We start from the raw sequence: 15,127 nt of genomic DNA, 5'->3' as shown, positions 1-15,127 counted from the left end.
GACCACATACCGGAAGACGCAGTGTTGGCAGGCCCCCCACGAGATGGACCGACGATCTGGTCAAGATCGCCGGAATACGTTGGATGAGGGCAGCGCAGGACCGATGGTCGTGGAAATCTTTGGGGAAGTCCTTTGGCCAGCAGTGGACGTCTTCTAGCTGATGATGATGAAGATGATAACCCTTACTTATTGTTACTGTAATGCGTATGTACTTTTCGGCCTTCATATTAAGTAAGTTATTGCTTCCACCATCACGGTGCAAAACCCTGATAAGAATCGAACACGGTAGCGTTAGAATTATTCGCAATCATTAAAATATATTTCTGCGTAACTCTTATTAAATGCTAATAACTTATTAAAAGAAACACGTGAATCATTTTCGCGTGAAAGATGTTTAAAATTGTAAATGGGTCAATAAACCAACGAAACCTGAATTACCTAAATATGTACATGTGTCACGCATGAAAATTAGTATGTTATGATTCACTTTTCGTAAATTTTATCTATTTCTGTATGAAGATCTTCGTATAATTAAAATAAACAACATGCCTGTCTACATTTTAAACACATCTCGACAAAAAACTAAAGGTTGAACAAACTTTTGGCGGTACACGGGGTGAATAGAAAATGTGGGAACAGGCGATGGCATTGTTTAGCATTCATATGCCAGTCCACTTACCCATTGCGGTGACATCCGCCGCTACTTCCGCTGCCAAAGATGGTGGATCTTGAGGCTAGTTCGTTGACAGCGCTCGGCGTACTTGTTCAACCATAACATCGACAATTTAATAATAAATACGCATTTCGCGCGATACTTTTCATCGGAAAACTCATCGCAAGATTACATTAATTTTCACAAGCGCGGCACACAGCCACTTGTGTCAGAATATCTACGTAAACTTGCGTTGAGAACGACTTTGGGAGCTATTTTTGATGCGTTGCGATGTTTTGTTGAGGCAAGCCAATGTCTAGAGCATGCAAGGAATATGCAATGTCGTTAGCCTTGGTATTTTTATATGTGCGTGCATGTGTCTTAAGAGATTATGTTCTATCATATTTTATTACCTTGTGAAATTTATATAATTAATACCTATTACTCGTACAAATATTTTAAATTTTCTTGAGTGCTAATTCCGCCAATATTCGTCTTAAAACGAAACGAGACTGAATTTCGTCTCGTGCCAGAGTTTGGCGAGTAAACATCTCCTGAGGATGCCTCGTGTAGAGGCGAAACACGTGTCGAATTGTTTTGAGACGAATATTGGCGGAATTAACACTCAAGAAAACTCAAAATATTTGTATAATTATGGATTTGCGCAAAATAACGAAAAAATAATAATTTTTGTTTCTAATATAACTCCTTCAAATTTATAAGGAGAACCAAAGTAACCGACATAGTCCATACGATTGCGAAACTGAAGTGGCAGTGGGCAGGGCATATAGTTCGACGGGCAGATGGCCGTTGGGGCAGTAAAGTTCTCGAAAGGCGACCACGTACCGGAAGACGCAGTGTTGGAAGGCCCCCCACAAGATGGACCGACGATCTGGTCAAGATCGCTGGAATACGTTGAATGAGGGCAGCGCAGGACCGAGGCCTTTGTCCAGCAGTGGACGTCTTCCGGCTGATGATGAATATTATGTAAAGAGTGGTAGGTATAATAATATTTAGTATGATTATCAAATGCTTTTGTATGCTTGTTTAGTAACAGTATGAATGATAATTATTATAAATATGGGTAAAACTATCAATGACTAGAACTGGATAAATCAATTGTGATGGGCATTTTATATTTCATCTTATAGGTATACTAGACCTATTATTACTATTACCCGCGACTTCATCCGCGTTGAATACTTACTTTGGGCAATTTTTAGGATGCTTTTTAAATAATACACATACAAATCGATCTTCAGTGATAAGCACATATCCCTTGTCATTGTACACAGTCTCTTTAGTTTTTCCCTGTGAACTTTAATCTCCTATTTCATCGCCATGTGTTTCAAACAAACTTACATTCACATATATAATAGATATAAGTAGGCATAATTTAATTGCATTCCATAGTAAGTCATATCTAGAATAGCCAGTAAGTATAGTATTTATAGTATTAATATTTTATTGTCGCTTCAATGTCAATGCAAGCTGGAAATATCATAGCAAATTTGCGTAGTTTTGATAATCATAAAAATGAAGTGTAACCATTAAAATACAGGTAATATACAATATGAAACTTGGTTTAAGCTAATGGACTTGAGTATATAAGCATACTATAAAGCTACAATATAAACGCTGTTTAAATCTAGCATTGTCAAGAATTGACTATTTTGACCGTGACATATACTTTGCTGATAAGCGCCATCTACTTGCTCTAGGATTTATTAACAACTAACGTATGTTGGTATACAATATAGGTACATAAAATTTCTTACTTTGCTTCTTAGCTAAACGTAATTTTAAAACATCTTTGTCTATTAATACGTACCTATTTAAATCAATCTAAAATGTAGTAATTTAATTGTGATACAGTTTGATGTGAAAATATTTTTTTTAGTTTTTTGCAGTTTTATATTTCATTTCATTGTTTATTGTTTTCAATCCATAAAAGTGATTGTAATTAATTATATGTAATATAATTAAATTTAGAGTGCATATCGGAGCATCAATAATGCTAATAATTTTTAAGATTGAAACTTTTAACTTACTTGAAACTTCCCAAAATTACAGTGCAAAAATTGCTTACGATAATTAAGCCTTCAAAATAATTACAAGAAAACTGATGTCATTACAGTTTAAATGTCAAAATAATTAAACAGATTAAGATTACGTTGCAGTAAGCGTCAATGATATTATAGTATTAAAAGAGGAAGCGTGCAATTTCAGTGCAGTTTTATTAGTGGAATAGCTATTTCTGAACCGCAGCGTTCCTGCAAAATAACTGCAAGAGGCCTGCTTATTGGAATACTTAATACCGATATTTCAAATTTTTACATTTTTGGCAGGCGTAGCGTTGCAGTGCAGGTGCAGTTTCTTAGTGGTATAGGTAGCTCTCTGCTCTGCAGTTCTTCAGTCGGAATATTAAAATGGTTCAAAACTTCGACAGGTATTGGTGCTGCCAGCTTACATCGAATTAAGTTTCCTCGAAATAAGGGAAATGTGCATGGCCGTATTCTGATCAAATTGAAGACGTGGTGAAGGGAAATGATGACGAAACTATGTTGCAAACAGTAACCAGTGGTGAAACCTGGATTTGACACTGGGATCCCGAAAGCAAACAAGAGTAATGCAATGTAAATTAATAGGAGACAATTATACCATCAAGGACATTGGCAACCATTTTTTGGATGTAAAGTATTAAGTCTTATACTAACTATTTACCTAAAAACATGAATGTGAATGCTAAATATTACGTAGGCTTATTTGATCTAGTACGTGAAAAAACTAAGAAGGGACAAACTTGGAACGGGTATTGTGATAGTGAATACGGCCTTTACGGTGCGGCTATCGCTGATCTTAAACAGCTTTACAGAGATCATTCACTCAAATGACAGCTGGTCTCTTGTTACTATTTTCTTTTAAAAAAATTAAAGAAAAAATTGAGACAGTGTCAGTTCAAGCCGTACGATGAAATGAAGGACGCGGAAGTGAACCATATTGACGACCAAAATAAAATTAAATTTTTATTGGTCTGATTTCACTAATTGAGATTATATGACAGGATATTAATGTATAACATGGAACTTAGAAAGGAAGGAAGAAATAATAATTCCAAGACTTTTCTTTCATGCCTAGGTACATTATTTTTCTGCCATCACTCAAAACATGTTAATGCAAATGCCAACCTTACGCCAAGGTAACTAGAAATTACAAAAATAAATTCTTTTACTTTATTGTAACGATGATTATTGAATATAAGTTGTTGAAGAAAATCATTATTTTTATTGATATTTTTGACCTGTAAGAGTGTATAATTTTTTTCAAAATTTTTATGTAGAGCCTCGGGATTCTCGTAATATGAAATCTGATCACACTGGTTTAGAGTAAAAACAAAAATGTGGCCTTGTATCCCGTGCCATTAAATAAATTTAAAAAAAATAAAACAAAACAAATAGATAGGTACATAGTAGAAAAAATTAAAAATTGCTGAATTTCGATAAGGAGGCCTTATCGATTCAAAATTGTATTTGATAAGACAATATAAGAATGTTTGCTCAATAAAGTGGTGGGAGTGACTAAAATACCTTGCCTTTTTTTAAATCAATATTTACATCATACATGCGCAGTTGACAATTGAATTGACATGCGCTGTAAACAAAGCTGACCTATCTAGGTGTCTATTTCTTTTAGGCTTAAGAATAGAGTTCATTTTTGCTACGCAATAACAATTAACAGTAGCTGCTCAGAACTGCTTAACGCTGTCAAAGCGCTGCAACCTTGGACAAGGAAGTTAGAAAGATTTTATGTAGTATCCGTTAGGGTGTTGCAAGGGAGGGTTGTGAATATGACTGGGGTGGATGAAATATTAAATTATGAAAAGAGTTCTGATGATGATTTCTACGGCGTGCTGGGCTGCGACGAAACCTCTACAGTAAGTAATACTTTATATATCTCATTTAAGATTAGTAAAGGTATTTATAAAATTCAATCATCCAGTATTGATTATTTCATTGTTACTTCTACTTTGACCTTAATCTAGAACTGACCTATATTCTGTAATTGCCTTTTACAAGCAAAAAGAAACTTCATATTTTCTCAATAGCTTTAAAGGTTAATAATTGAAAGCAATTAATGTATTACAAGTGTTGTGAGACATAATTAACTTTATTTAAATCGGCTTTACTCACGGTTTATTAGTGTAGGTATTGACTAGTATGATACTGGGTGTTCTCATGAACCTACTACACTCACCCTGATAAAGGACCTCCGAATAGTCTGAGACTATTTGGTACCTAAACTAAGTAATCTAACTGGTAGTGTCAAGTCAATTTAAATTAATAAATTGAGAGTGAAATGCTCTTTGATAAGATTATTATTATTAACAAGACTAATATTTTTATAGCAAGCACTAATCAGAATAATGAACAATTTCAGGTGGAGCAAATTACTGCTGAATACAAAGTGAGGGCCTTGCAATACCACCCAGATAAGAATGGTGGTGATAAAGAAGCAGAGGCTATGTTCCAGAAGCTAAAGGTGAAAAATTTTATAATTTTCAAGTAAGGCTAGAAGTAAGGTTACTCCTAAAAAAAATCTGAATTTTTTCTAAGCTCCTTTTTTTTGTACGGGTCACCCACAATCTGTTGCAACACCAGAGGAATCACAGGAGCGTTGCCGGCCTTTAAGGAAGATGTACACGCTTTTTTTAAGGTACCCATGTCTTATCGTCCCGGAAACACCGCACAAGGAAGTTCATTCCATAGCTTTGTAGTAGTTGGAAGAAAGCTCAAACTGCACTGTGGAGGACCGCCATACATCCAGATGGTGGGGATGATATCCTAACTTGTGGTGTGTCATACAAAGGTGGAATTCGGCAGCAAGAATCAGGTTAAACAGCTCTTCGGAACACTCTCCATGATAAATGTGGTAGAAGACACACAATGACTTCTCTACGCAATGCCAACACTCTTTCTTTGTAATCAAATCTCTAATATCAGATTGTGAAGCATCAACAAAATAAAAAGAGTGAGTTAGTGGTGACAACTTTAGGAGAATGAGGATCACTTTTAAAAGAATATATAAAATTGTTTAGATTTGCAAGAGCTACATCTCAAGTCAATTTCCTTTTATGCTAATATTGGGGTTGAGCAGGTTATGAACTGTAAAGTACCTGTAGATAAAGCCACAACTTTAGAGTTGAACAAGACATACAAGATTTATCAATAATACATCACTAGAAAGGTTAGCTGAGTGGAAGAGCACTCACCTGGAACTCGAGAGGTTGCGGGTTCAAGTCCCTCATTGTTCATAAATTTTGTAAAAATTGTGTAAATAAGAGACTTTTAAAAAAACGACATGTGACACTCGGGGACTGCCACGGTAAAGCTATTGCATAGCATTTTTTATCAACTTATGCAATTATAATTATTTATTTATTTTATTTATGCAGTATTTTTATTTTGGTAACATAAATTTAAAAAAAAGAAAACGGATAGTGAGTAAAATTTAACTTGCAAGATTTGATTACAGACAGACAACAGGACAGGTGAAACTAAATAAAAATGCTTGTCATAATAATAAAAATTAAAAAAACGTGATAAAAAAAAATAAAGATATTAAAAAAAATCAATATGTACCCCAGGCTCGAACCTGGGACCTTCTGCACAAAAAGCATATGTGATAACCAATGTTCCACAACAACTGTAATAATCTATGCGAAATATCTATATACATCTAGTAAGTAAGTGTTAGGCTATTTTCGTTACGGAATTTCTGGATTCGGTCTCCACGCTTAATAATAAGACAAAAACGATCTATAACCTGTTAAACTTGTAAGTTGTGAGTAAGTGATTGATATTGTTGCACCTGGATTAGCTGTAATATTTAACATGTACATAGACTATGATGAATTCCCTGATTTAATGAAGTAGTTGCACTGTTTAAATCAGATAATACTAGTGACCCCAATTGCTATAGAATTATAGTTGTACGACCCATTTTCAGTAATTTTTTTGAAAAATCAATGCTTAATTATTAATTTCTACATCTTTTGTGCAATAATAAATAACTACATATCAAGCAGTTTGATTTTACCCAGTGATGATGAACAAAAAGCTGGTGTTGACTTTTGTTGTTTGCTGGTGATATACATCACTCATGTTGAAAGTAACCCGTCCTTTAAGAAATGATGATGCTAACAATGGTATTATGGGACCAAGAGGGTCTTATACCTGTAATATTTTAAAATTATGAGTGCTGACAACCAATATATGATAATTGCATTATTTTATTATTAATTATAATAGCTTGCGAAAATTCTTGGCTATTACTATCTGGCCGGTTTTCATTAAAAATGCGACAACATCATATTTAAAAAAAAAGTTTCACATGTTTCCAGCTATATTTCATTTGCGGTTCTTTGGGTAAGAAAGTAGTGAAGAAATTCGATATATTTTCAATTTTATTACAAAAATGGAAAATATGCAAAGGAAGGCGCAAAAAAATATATTTGTTATATTATTGTTATTATGTAATTATGACATAAGGACCTAATAATAGTGCTAGTTCAAAGCAGATTGTTAGGTTAAGGCTTAAGCGATTGTTTTTAATTTACAAAGAGGATGTAAATACTTTGTAAAAAGAGGTGCCTAAGTAAGTATGAAACATGCAGTCATTTGACATAATTTTGAAATAGTAGTAATTACAGTATCGCGATTGGCCACGAAGTATAATCCGGCTAAGTTTGAAAGAGAACAGATGCATAAAACATTGTGGATTACGGCTATCTCCTTTTTTTACACATGTTTCATACAATTGAGTGAATGGCTTTTTTCTTACGGCCGTTCCCAATATTCAGTCTATCTCTTACTTGAGATAAAAATCGTAACTATCGTTTTCTTTTCCGACCCAATAAACTTATCGACGGTAACTCACCTTATCCGTACACGCTGTGTGTCAATGGGACGACTTATAGCTTACCAGCAATAGAAGTTTGTATGGAAATTTCAATTCACGCGTCCCAACAAAGGCGACAAGAATGACTTATCGGGTATATTGGGACAGCTACAGATTATTGACTGCTAATTACTGACAGTAGAAGGTAGTAATTTATCTCTATCTGTAGATAGTTGTACAAATCCCAAAAATATCCCACTAAGGTATTAAAACACTTAATAGGGGCGTACCAATCGTATATTCACCACACACGTGATGACATCTCACGCGCGCCCGAAGGGCGCGTGGGGGATGATGATCGAGGCGATAGCCTCCTGCATCAGGTATCAGCGCTGGACATGACTATGTCCAGGTCATTGGGGTGGGGTTCTTTCGTCCCCCATGACGTTTTTCCTTCCGTTTTTCATCTTTACTTCCTTCATTTGGCTTCTTGGTTGGCGCCCCTGCTTGTCCCGAGCGATCGAGCCCCGTAGGAAGGATACACGGGGCGATCAGCTGGTCGGCGAGGATTTTCGGCTTCAAGACTTCCGGGACTAAGTGTTCTAGTTGGAATGCTTTTATGAAGGAGCCCAACATTCCAAATGCCTCGTCACTTATGTCCTCACTTCGCAATGGTGGTTTTTCCATTATGCGGGTACTCTTCTTTTTTCCCTTGGCCTCTCGAGGCAGGGCTTGATTTGTCGAGGCCATGGGTTTGGGTTCGTCTGCCGCCACGTCTTCTGGTCGTGGGGTTGGTTCTGGGCGCAACAACTCTTCATGGTTGTTGCGGGTATCGACTTGTGAGAGGGGCGGCGTGGGGGAGGCAACAGGCTTTCTGGAGCCGGTGCGCGTAACCGTGCTTGCGCGTCTGTTGCGAGCCTCTTCTTTGTAGACCCGGCAGCTTGTGTTGCTTGCCGGGTGGGGTCCACCGCAGTTTACGCAGGTGGCGGGTTCCGTCAGTGGATGGCTGCAGTCTTTGGCTGGATGCGGTCCGCCACATCGTACGCAAGCTTGCTGCCGATGGCAGCCGTGCGACGAGTGTCGGAAGCCCTGGCAGCGGTGGCACTGTGCTGGCCCTTTCTTCGAGCGCCACGGTTCTACCTTGATGCCCACCATGTTGAGTAATTCAGTTATCTCATATATGGCGGGGGTGATTCCAGGAGATCTCTTCAGGATTATAAAATATATGCATCCTGGCCGGCCTCTTCTTGCTTGCACTCGCCGGCAGTACTCGGGACTGTACCCCCGTGAGCGCAAAGCATCTTCAATATCTGCTGGTTCAGTGTCGACCGGTAGGCCCCGAATCGCAAACTTAAGTCTGCGATCTGCCGGCAACGAGTAACTGAACCAGGGGAGCTTCGCGGTTTCTTCTTGACTTGAGAGGTACTGTTGTACCACTCTGTACTCTGCTTCGTCCGCTGGCAGGAAGCGGACCCCTTTGCCGAAAGGGCGCGCATTTGGGGGCCGACCCAACTTCTCGCGCAGGATCTTAAAGTGTTGGATCCAGTTGGGCATTTCTTCAACCACCAGCGCGGCATTCTTCCCTTGCGGGTGGTGTCGGCGGCCGTGGGGCCGGTAGTGGCCGTGGGGACAGTCTGCGTCTTCATTTGGTGGCCGGGAGTCGATACAACTGCGGCGAAACTCGCAGTTGGGGATGCATTTTGTGGTGGCATCTCAGGTGAGCTTGCCCGTATACGGGTGTGCTCACCTGTTGATGGGTGCTGGCTGCAGGTCGATGGAGGTGCACTGTAGGTCTGCATCTCCTTGATCGTGAGATCCTCTTGACTTGAGAGGTACTGCTGTACCACTCTGTATTCTTCTTCGTCCACTGGCAGGAAGCGGATCCCTCTGCGGTATGGACGGGCGTTTGCGCTCCGACCCAACTTCTCGCGCAGGTTCTTCATATGTGGGATCCATACGGGCATTTCTTCAACCGTCAGCGTCGGAATTTTTCCCTTTGGGGTGGTGGCGGCGGCCGTGGGGCCGGTGGTGGCCGTGGGGGCAGTCTGCGTCTCCGTTTGGCGGCCGGGAGACAATGCAACTGCGGCGAAGCTCGCAGTTGGGGATGTATTCTGTGGCGGCATCACAGGTGTGCTCGCCCGTATACGGGTGTGCTCATCTGTTGATGAGCGCTGGCTGCAAGTCGATGGAGGTGCGCTGTAGGTCTGCATCTCCTCGAGGATGCTATATAATGATAGTTTGGAGAGAGCTTCTTTTCAACCGCGTGGCAGGCGGTCGTGACCAGACGCGCGTATTCCACCTTAACACCCTCGACCTCGATCCCCAGACCAAAGTGCGCAACTGCGAAGTTGAGCATGCTCTGGCTACACAACATAATGTTGTGTGCTAGGGATTCGGTCTTGGGCTTCAGGGGAGCGCACTGGATGGTCTCGACTGCCGTATCGTCGCGGGTCTGCTGTGGCGTCTTGCTGGGCGCAGCGCGTGTTTTAGACGCGGCGGGCGCTCGCGGCGGTTCTGCACTGATGTGCGGTGCGGAAGCGATAGGCGTCGTGTCCATCGGCGATTGTGGTCGCACGACGGACGGCTTCGTTTTCTTGGACTTCTTCGAAGACATAGCGTCGGGCTCCAATGTCGGAGGAGCTGGGACCGTACTTCACTGCTCAAGGCTAGCAGCACATCCCTCCCTGCAGTTGTGCCGTTCTCCGGGGGATCCCGCTGGTGGGAAGCCGGGTAGTAGGTACTGAGCCTGGAGGGCAGCTACGTAGCCGGAGATCGGAGCTGGTGACGGCGTCCTCGCACCACGGATGATAGCGCGGCGCTTTCTGAGGATAGCTTTAAAAATAAAGCGACTCAGAGAGCTAGGTTGACAACGAGCACGAGTGAATATGGCAGTACGGTTGCCAATCCGTCTATATATTCACCAGTTACATAATAAGTAAGGTCATAGTTCTATAATAAACTTAGATAATGCGTCCTTGATGGCTTAGGGCGACATCTATGAACAATATCAAACTGTAATCGATTACAAACCTTAACAATAGTATATTGGGAACAACCGTTCGAGAGTTTCGCTAGGTTAGTAATTAAAATGACATATTATGTATATATAGTATTTTTTTACGCTCGTGTACCTAGGATGAAGTATACACTAAATTTGCCATGAGTAAACCTGAAAGTGTGAAACAATAATTCTATAATCAGTTAACATAATATTAACACTAATTGGCATGTATATATTGGAAGCATGTATGTTCGTTTTAAAAAACATAAAAAAATGTGTAAAACTGTTAGACAGGTTCATACACGCTGCACCAGAAATGTTCATACACTTGTTTTGGATAGACCACAACGTACTTCATTGCTTCAACGTAACGCATGCGGAATGTGTGTTAAATTATTTAATAAAATACCCGAATGTGTACAAAATTTAGTCGAATATAAATTTATATTAACTCTTAAAAAATTTCTATTTACAATTCTTAAAAATTCTAATGTAAGTGAATTCATGAATTGTCACATGGATATTTAAATTTCTTATTTATATAAATAATTAAAAATCCGCTCCAAATTAGAAATCCGCTCAGTAAGGATTTTTCAGCATTTAATATAAACGAAAGGAACACTTTGAGCTGCCTTGTTGCAACACTCAATTATTAACATTTCACTACACCACAAATTTAAACCACCAAAAACCACCGCGTATACCTTTCTCAAAGGCCGGCAACGCTACTGTGATCCTCTGTGTTGCAAGAGAATGTGGACGGCGGTGATCACTTAACACCAGGTGACCCGTACGCTAGTTTGCCCTCCTTTTCCATAGAAAAAAAATCTGTCAATCACGCGAGCTTTACAATTAAATACGAACATATTTTACGAACGTAACCGACGTGTTGATCGCAAGTGATGCGACCAAAAAACTAAATAGAAACTGAGAGCAACCAAAAATATGGTTTTGCTATTCCTAGCTTTTTATGTTGTCATCTTATTTCCTTGTCACATCCAGGTATATATGTTACATACTTCACTGTTCTGTATATAATAAATAAAATAATGTTTTTATATGAATTTGTCAATAATATATCATAACATCAAAAATTACTTCGTAAAATATGCACCCTACAGCCGTAATGAAATTGTTTCACAGCAGAACTGTCAAACCGTGCGTCAATAAATTCTCTCATAGAAATTATGTATGGACACATCAAAGGAAAAACAAATATGTTGTTATTATGTAATTTAGCAGCATTTTCCTATTTATTCACCTTTTAAACCTTCTCTGAACTTCCACAAATAATTCAAGACCAAAATTTGCCAATCGGTCCAGCCGTTCTCGAGTTTTAGCGAGACTAACGAACAGCAATTCATTTATATATATATATAGAAGATTTGCTATTTTCTCAATATAATTATGGATCCAATAGTTGAGTTACCTAAGTTTTATTATTGTTAGATGCAGAATGTTGAATTGATATAATATTATCATATTATTTAAATCTAAGGTTGAGCAAGGTTAATAAATATTAATTTTACATTAGCATATTAAGTATATTAAATATATATAAATGGCTATCATTTATATACCAAATAACTCTTTATTTTTTTTATCTACAAAAAAGGTTGAAGAAACTTTAATAGAAAATATCGCTTCAGTATCCTACTATAATTGTTTTTATTTTTTATATCAAATACTCATTATCCTTTCCTATAAAAAATGAAATTAAAAATAAACTATTACAGCCTTATAGACTATATAAAATTATAACAGAAAATAAACCAAGAATAAGTTGACTATATCACTGACAACACTGTCAACAATTCTCAAATGTCAAGTCAAGTTGTAGTTCTTGTTCCGAAGAGCTGTTCAAACTGATTCCTGCTGCCAAATTTGTCAACAATTCTCAAATGTCAAGTCAAGTTGTAGTTCTTGTTCCGAAGAGCTGTTCAAACTGATTCCTGCTGCCAAATTTGTCAACAATTCTCAAATGTCAAGTCAAGTTGTAGTTCTTGTTCTGAAGAGCTGTTCAAACTGATTCCTGCTGCCAAATTTGTTAACAATTCTCAAATGTCAAGTCAAGTTGTATTTCTTGTTCCGAAGAGCTGTTCAAACTGATTCCTGCTGCCAAATTTGTCAACAATTCTCAAATGTCAAGTCAAGTTGTAGTTCTTGTTCCGAAGAGCTGTTCAAACTGATTCCTGCTGCCAAATTTGTCAACAATTCTCAAATGTCAAGTCAAGTTGTAGTTCTTGTTCCGAAGAGCTGTTCAAACTGATTCCTGCTGCCAAATTTGTCAACAATTCTCAAATGTCAAGTCAAGTTGTAGTTCTTGTTCCGAAGAGCTGTTCAAACTGATTCCTGCTGCCAAATTTGTCAACAATTCTCAAATGTCAAGTCAAGTTGTAGTTCTTATTCCGAAGAGCTGTTCAAACTGATTCCTGCTGCCAAATTTGTCAACAATTCTCAAATGTCAAGTCAAGTTGTAGTTCTTGTTCCGAAGAGCTGTTCAAACTGATTCCTGCTGCCAAATTTGTCAACAATTCTCAAATGTCAAGTCAAGTTGTAGTTCTTGTTCCGAAGAGCTGTTCAAACTGATTCCTGCTGCCAAATTTGTCAACAATTCTCAAATGTCAAGTCAAGTTGTAGTTCTTGTTCCGAAGAGCTGTTCAAACTGATTCCTGCTGCCAAATTTGTCAACAATTCTCAAATGTCAAGTCAAGTTGTAGTTCTTGTTCCGAAGAGCTGTTCAAACTGATTCCTGCTGCCAAATTCCACCTTCGCACGACACGCCACAAGTGAGGATATCATCCCCACCATCTGGATGTGTAACGGTCCTCCACAGTGCGGTTTACAAGGAGCTTTCTTCCACGTACTACAAAGCTGTGGAATGAACTGCCTAGTGCGGTGTTTCCGGGACGTGTTTCCTTAAAGGCCGGCAACGCTCCTGTGATTCCTCTGGTGTTGCAAGAGATTGTGGGCGGCGGTGATCACTTTACAACAGGTGACCCGTACGCTCGTTTGTCCTCCTATTGCATAAAAAAAGTAGCCTTGCAAATAAATGTGGGAAACTTTGTACGACCGAATAAACCAATCAAAATGACTATTTGTTAACATTGTGCATATTCTTGGTTTATTCTCAGCTATAATTTTATACCAAGTTTATTTGTAAGGCTGGTTCAATATCAAAAGAGCTTGTATTCATAAATTATGTGGGTAGAACAACATTCCTTTCTAGATACCAAGATACATGACATTCCATTAATTAAAAATATAAATTTATTTAACCTTTTTTAGGAGGCAAAAGAAACATTATGTGACCCCAGCAGGCGTTGTCTGTATGATAAATGGAAGAACAGCGGAATCTCAATGGGATATAAGCAGTGGCTGGGAATGAAAGAGCATGTGCAACAGTCAATGCACTGGTCTAAGCCCAAAACCAAGGACCGCATGCTAGAAGATGACTCCGCTAGATCATCTGGACCATCCAGCCTCGGTCCAACAAATGCAGCTGCTCGCAGGGCCTCAGAGGGTGGAGCCAATCTGTGGGGACGCTTTGGTGCGGGCAACCAGGAACCGCCATCTGACGTCGTTTCGAAATTTCGCAACTATGAAATTTAAATAACACAGTTTCCACTGTGAATTATTATGTTTTACAATGCTTTATTATTTACATTATATAATTTATTTTTAAGATACAAATATTTGTGTTGTAAGACTATCACGGTCGCAGTAACTTAGTGATTAGTTGATAGATTATAGCTTAATCTTAAGTCAGGTCAGCTCGGAACGGCATTTCTCGAATGTTGCTCGATGTTTTGGTGTTTAGTATTTTCAATGTTTTTATTAATGCTCGGTGTTAGATGGCCCTGTTAAAGATATCTGAATGTTTTAGATAACCCTTAGCTTTAAGCTCTGCACATTCCTTATAAGTCTGATTATGACATTCAACTATTCCGACATATTATTATCTATATAAGAATCTTTTATATTTTGAGAATTTATATTTTTACCCTCTTTTTATGACTATTTTATTACTAATAATTGTATTACAATTCCTACTGGTTGGAGATGGGCATGATATGATGTTGTGATTTTACAGGGTATTGCGATGATGAGGAAGATTGGATTATGTTTGACATAATAATATATTCTCTTTTACATTGTTTTTTTATTTTTTTTTAATATAAGTATATTTTAATGATCCTATATTGATGTTGTCTTCCTTACTAGAGTTTATTAAAATAAGATCAATTTAACAGTATTTATGTGTTTGATATTCATTGATGTTGTTATAAATGTTAGGTATTTATGTATTCAAAGAACAATCTAGATGTCTCAAATAGTCTCGATGAATCTCATATGTAATTTGTTTTATCTGGATCAATAAAGTGATGAAAATGCATTTGTTATTTGTTTTTTTAACTGTGTTTTAATACACTGGAATGCTCAAAAACTCGTCAAGAAGCAACATGTTTTTTTTTATTAGCCTATTGGATCCTGGGCAAAGGCCTCCCCTGGCCAGCTCCAAACAGTCTTATTATAAGCATCCAGATCGTCAAGCCAACGATTTCGGGGTCTGCCTC

The 15,127-nt window shown here is 38.3% G+C and overlaps 2 protein-coding genes across 2 annotated transcripts in view; one reads left to right on the top strand and one right to left on the bottom strand.

Annotated features, from left to right (window-relative positions):
* The window catches only part of LOC126965378 (phosphoinositide 3-kinase adapter protein 1), a 66,331-nt gene extending 65,424 nt beyond the window's left edge, over positions 1-907 (bottom strand). Inside the window, exon 1 of the mRNA XM_050808933.1 lies at positions 680-907. Coding sequence (XP_050664890.1) covers positions 680-683 — 4 coding nt within the window. The 5' untranslated portion in view covers positions 684-907. The remainder of the gene's footprint in view (positions 1-679) is intronic.
* Positions 908-4,124: 3,217 nt separating this feature from the next.
* LOC126965402 (J domain-containing protein) lies at positions 4,125-14,946 on the top strand. Its single transcript, XM_050809001.1, has 3 exons — positions 4,125-4,586; positions 5,090-5,191; positions 13,839-14,946. The coding sequence occupies exons 1-3, from the start codon at positions 4,500-4,502 to the stop codon at positions 14,160-14,162; spliced, it is 513 nt and encodes a 170-aa protein (XP_050664958.1). The 5' UTR covers positions 4,125-4,499; the 3' UTR covers positions 14,163-14,946.
* Positions 14,947-15,127: the final 181 nt, after the last annotated feature.

The sequence above is a fragment of the Leptidea sinapis genome, chromosome 7 (genome assembly GCF_905404315.1).
Source record: "Leptidea sinapis chromosome 7, ilLepSina1.1, whole genome shotgun sequence".
Taxonomy (NCBI): domain Eukaryota; kingdom Metazoa; phylum Arthropoda; class Insecta; order Lepidoptera; family Pieridae; genus Leptidea; species Leptidea sinapis.
This window is presented reverse-complemented; position numbering and strand designations above follow the sequence as displayed.

Excerpts from the sequence above, each read along its gene's own strand:
- LOC126965402 (XM_050809001.1), top strand. The coding sequence starts at position 4,500 with ATGACTGGGGTGGATGAAATATTAAATTATGAAAAGAGTTCTGATGAT. Across the intron at positions 4,587-5,089 it reads GCTGCGACGAAACCTCTACA|GTGGAGCAAATTACTGCTGA; the intron begins GTAAGTAATACT and ends GAACAATTTCAG. Across the intron at positions 5,192-13,838 it reads CTATGTTCCAGAAGCTAAAG|GAGGCAAAAGAAACATTATG; the intron begins GTGAAAAATTTT and ends AACCTTTTTTAG.